The sequence below is a fragment of the Propithecus coquereli genome, unplaced genomic scaffold, assembly GCF_000956105.1.
Source record: "Propithecus coquereli isolate 6110/MARCELLA unplaced genomic scaffold, Pcoq_1.0 Scaffold156, whole genome shotgun sequence".
NCBI lineage: Eukaryota > Metazoa > Chordata > Mammalia > Primates > Indriidae > Propithecus > Propithecus coquereli.
This window is the reverse complement of record NW_012140080.1, coordinates 6,171,837-6,176,959: the sequence shown is the minus strand read 5'-3', so window position 1 is coordinate 6,176,959 and position 5,123 is coordinate 6,171,837. Positions and strand designations below refer to the sequence as shown.

Genomic DNA, 5,123 nt, shown 5'->3' with positions numbered 1-5,123 from the left:
TGGATTTCCAGATAACAAGGCCCACTTTCATGATATATTTAGAGTTTGGATTATGAGATGCACATCAAGAGAAACGGAATTGGCATGCAGAGCCGGGATCACCTCTAGCTTCTGGTGAAAAGAGCTCACTTAATCTAAGTCAGCCTGGTGGGTTCAGTAGCTGCTTCCTAATGTTTGTTTTCTACAGTTCTCTGGAGAACTGCCTCTTCTTTGCTAATGCAGTTTATATGGATGATAGCACATTTTGTCATTAATATTGGTGGAGGATTTCACAAATAAGTACTTTTGCGATCACTGGAAGCCTTGATGTGAAAATCTTCATTTCTGGGTTTCTTTGGAAAACTGTATTAATGCCCTGTCCAATAGAATTCCTACTAGTTACATGTGGCTATTTAAATGTAAATTAATGGAAGTTTGAATAAAACTGGAAATATAATTTCTGAATCGTACTAACTATATTTCAAGAGCCACATGAGGCTGGTGGTCACCATACTGGAGAATGGAGACAGAACATTTTTATCATTGTAGAAAATTCTTTTGGAATTTTCTCATAAAGCACTGATCCAGAGAGTTGAAAAGAATCCACCTAAGTCATTTCTGAGGCTAGTCAGTGCATAGAACCGTAATTCAGGAAAAATAAATGGATAATTTTAGCCTGGGCTAGTTTGCTACTGTTTGCGATGCACAATTTGCTAGTTCATCTAGTTTTTCTTAAAAAAATGTATGTAAACATTAAAATTCTGCTCCCTTCTGGCATTTCCAGTCATTCACAAAATTCGGTGGAAAAGCCAGCCTCCCTGGGCCCACAGACCCCTGGGCTTCCGTTGCCTATATCCTCGTCATGGTCAAGTTGACCTGGATGACTTCCTGACCAAGCAGATGCCCCTGGCTGAAGAATAGGGGCTTGTCAAAAACTCTGTGGGCTTTATTTATTTGCTACAGATAAATCTCATAAATGCAAGACTGGTAGGTTCCAACCATTTTTAGGGATCCGATAAGCAAGGTTCTGATTCTAGATGAGACACCAGGTCTTTTGATATGGCCCGGCAATGGGGAAGGAAGGGACCCGCGTGACGTACTGGGGGCTCACACACAGGGAAGTCATCCTTTTCCACCTTGTCCTCTTCTGGGTCTTGTGCTTTCTTTGACTCTGCCAGTAATTCCTCCCATGCTCCACTTCTAGGAACCCTCCATGGAGGCATTTTATTTTCTACTTAATTCTAGGTCTTTCTTACACATACAGATTCTTTGTTTATTTCTCTCTACCCCTCAAGTCTGAAGATAAAGCCGTTTTTGTGAAAATGGAAAAGGTTAAAGGGCCGAAGAACTGGAGGCTTTTTATCTTCCTGGCTTTTCTTTCTCACAGATGGGGGGAGGTGATGTTTTACTGACCTAGGAGGGAATAATTTCAGAGTTGTGGGGGCTCCCCTATTTCTCCGCCCCCCCCCCCCGGGGAGGGGCCTGCTATGAGCAATGCGGGGGAAGAACTCCAGCAGCCCAGGGTGTGCATGTGCAGACTCACCTGCAGTAGCCTGGGTATAGAAAAAGCATTGTGGTCCCTCACAGAGATGCTTCTAAACATAGAATATTGCCGACTCTGTGATTCCATAACTTCTCTCGTTAGGAATGAGGCAAGTTGTTTTGATTGGCTTGCTTAACAGAAATTTTTAGATGTTGGTCTGTTTTAACGGTTAAAACCCAAATAAAATATCTTACACTTATGTAGCCTGGACAGTTTGCAAAAATATGTTCTCAAGCATCATTTTATTTGATACTTATGATGAACCTGTGGGCTGGGGAAAACATTTGCAGAAGAGGAAAGCTAGGCTCAGAGAGGTAAAGTGACATGCCCAAGGTCACACAGCTAGTAGGTGGTAGAAGTGAATTTTGAATCCCAGTCTAGTGTTTTTCTGAGAACATTGCTTTACTTCTCATTTATATTTTGGACTCATAAAACATACTGAAGTTGGATAACTGACGACGCAAATATAATAGTTGATACAAAAGATAACGTTTGTTGAGTGCCTCTAATGCCGGGGTTGGGGGAAGGGGCTACTGTAGTTGGATGGCATGGGTCCTGCCCTTAGGGAGCTTTCTTTGAAACAGGGGAAGAAATATATTTAAATCAACAAATGGACATTATTGTAGAGCAACATGAGTGGGTTAGTGCTTGTGGATGCTGGATAAAAGACAGTCCTTTCTAGAAGTCTTCCTGGAAGAAAGGGGTTTTGATTGGGTCCTGGAGGATATGCACAAAGACTAAGGGAGGGGCATTCAAGCCATGTGCAGAGGCATGGTGGTAGAAAAGAGAGTTGTAGAGAGTCAGCTTCAGTTTGGTGGAGTATTAAGAAACAAGAAAAGAGCGCTTGTTTATTATTTATTGAAAAGCTACCCTGCACAAGACACTGTAGAGCTGGTGTTACCATGGTGTGCAGCAGAGACATGGTTCCTGCTTTCGTATTGCTTAGACTTTGGGGGGAGACACTAATTATTGATGGTCAGTAACAGAATACACAAATATTTCTGATTCTGATTGTTATTATAAAGGAAACAGGACAGGATTCGATGAGAGTGTATAGTACAGTGACACAATAAATAGAGTGACATTTGAGCTGCTATATGAAGAGTAGGAGTTAACTAGGCAAATAGTTTTGGTGTAGGGAACAGGAAAAGGAAAGCTCAGAAAATGGGCAGAGCATGTGCAAAGAGCCAGGGATTCTGAGGAAATACGAAAAGGCCTGTGTGCTTGGAGTTGTGAGAGTGGAAGGGTGAGTGGTGTGCGGTGAGGCTGGGTAGGGGCCACAAGGTTGATCGGATTGGTCTTTATTCTAAGAGCCATGGGAAACCTCTGAAGTATTTTAAGCTGAGATCACATGATCAAATCTTCCTTCTGAAAAGATTGCTTTGCTGCAATGTGCAGAACGTTTGGGAGGGGTAATAACAGAGGTTTTGGAGCAACCCCTTAGGAGGCTACTGCAGTGGTCCAGGCTAGAGATGACGGTGGCTTGGTGCAGGGTGGTGGCAGTGGAGATGGAAGGAAGTAGGTACTTTCCATTAGAGATGTAGAAGATTGAAGCTAAGACTTGGTGACATGTTAGGTAATGGAGAAGCAGGTGGTAAGGACGGTTCCTGAGTCCCAGTTGCACCAATGGGATGGACCTGGCCCCTGAGATAGGAACCTTGGAAAGGGAAGAAGAAGAATGAAATCAGCTTTGGTTATCAGCCAGGCAGTAGGGTCTATGGGTCAGAAGCTCAAGGTGAGAACTGAGCTGGAATCAAATGTGTAGGTCACCGGTACATAACTGACAAGGGAAGCTCTGGGCATGGATGAATTCTCCTAGAGGGGAAGAGCATTAAACGAGGAAAGAAGGATCAGGCAGTGAGGATGTACACTGGCCAGGTAGTTGAGAACAAGCCAGCCCAGGAGCTGCTGGAGAGGTGGGAGGAAAACCAAAAGGTGCTTGAGTGTTATTTCATCAAGGTGGTAAAACTATTTAAAAAAACCAAAAAGAGGCATCTTTCAGTATATCTCTAGACCCATTTACTCATCACACCCCAAAATCTATTATGTGGCAACCATGCATCTCTAGATCCAAGGCTCTTGTGTTGTTGCTGTAACAAGATGTATTTATTTGTTCATTTATTGCTGTGACAGATTGCACAGTGTGTGTGTATGTGTGCATGTGTGTGCGTGCTTGTGTGTGTCTTCTGCCTGGAACAATAACCTCCTCTCCTTTCTCCCACGTCACTGCACTTTTGGCTGCCACTGTGGTTTGTTGCAAATTTGAGCTCATTTGATCCCACGGAGTACTAAACAATATCTGGTCTCAGTGTCTCTGTGGTTCTACTCTGGGCAACCCACCTTCATTTGCCAGCTGGGATCTCTTAATGAGCTAGCTGTGCACTGTTCAATAGTAAAACGGTGTTAGCTGGTGAAATATGTTTGAAGAGCTCACTGTTAGGATGTTCCGCATTAGGCCTGCTTCCATTCTCTCTCTGGCCTTCTCTTTTCAGGATGGCTGTAGCTCCTCCAAGTTACTGTTTTGTGGCCTTCCCGCCGCGTGCTAAGGATGGTCTGGTGGTATTTGGGAAAAATTCAGCCCGGCCCAGAGATGAAGTGCAGGAGGTTGTGTATTTCTCTGCTGCTGATCACGAACCAGAGAGCAAGGTTGAGGTAAGTCGTGCATTGCAGTCTCTCGAGTCATGCTGACTCTCTTTCTGGCTTTGGCACCAGCACACTAACTTCTTTCTTAGAAGCCTACTAGTAAGAGTTGTCACGTTGGTTCTACTCATTCCCATTTCCATTCAGATTTTCTCATAGCCTTAAAAGCAAAGTCACATGGAGAATTCTATGTACACTGCTATGGCCCTTGTTTTATGATTAAGTAAAATATTTACATGGTTCTAAAGTCGAATTAAAAAAACCAAGATATAGTCAGAGAAGTCTAGCTTCTATTCTTGTCTGTCTTACTCCATTTCCTTTTTCCCTATAGGTGATTATGTTTTAGAAGATTTTTTGGTTTATCCTTCCATTTAAAAAATTATATATATATATAATAAATTACACACACATGCACACATTCATCCTGGTTCCTTTCCTCCTTTCTTAGATTAATAGCAGCATGCCATGCACACTTTTCTCTACTTTGCATTTTTCAACTAAAAACATATCTTGGAGATCACGCCATACAGTACACACCAGTAGTCTTCATTCTTCATATAGAGCTGTGTGTTGCTTCATTCTATGGATGTACCATACTTTAATCAGTCCCATATTGCTGCTGGACACTTGGGTTTTTTTCCAGTCTTTTGCTATTACAAATAGTGCTGAAATGAATAATAGCCTTATACATCTGTCACAATATCTGGTCTTGGTTTATATATTTTTATCATGTTAAAAATTATCAATAAATTCCTATTCTCAGTACTTTAAAAATACTATTTTTTGTCAGCATTTCTTTGGGATACATGCCTAGAAATGGAATTGCTGGGTCACAAGGTGAACAAATATCTAATTTTGTTAGATATTGTTAAATTTCCTTCTGTAGGTGGGGTATACCATTTTGCATTGCCATCAGCACCATATGACAATGTCTGTTTCTCCTTTTTTTTTTTTTTTTTTT

General features: G+C 41.9%; 1 protein-coding gene across 2 annotated transcripts in view; it reads left to right on the top strand.

Moving 5' to 3' along the window:
• The first annotated feature begins 3,811 nt into the window (after positions 1 to 3,811).
• SCRN1 (secernin 1) overlaps positions 3,812 to 5,123 on the top strand; it is a 71,966-nt gene continuing 70,654 nt past the window's right edge. The window contains exon 1 of one of the 2 annotated variants that reach the window (XM_012640681.1): positions 3,812 to 4,174. In XM_012640681.1, the coding sequence (XP_012496135.1) occupies positions 4,016 to 4,174 (159 nt within the window). In that variant the 5' untranslated portion in view covers positions 3,812 to 4,015. The remainder of the gene's footprint in view (positions 4,175 to 5,123) is intronic. The other variant, XM_012640682.1, reaches the window with a different exon arrangement.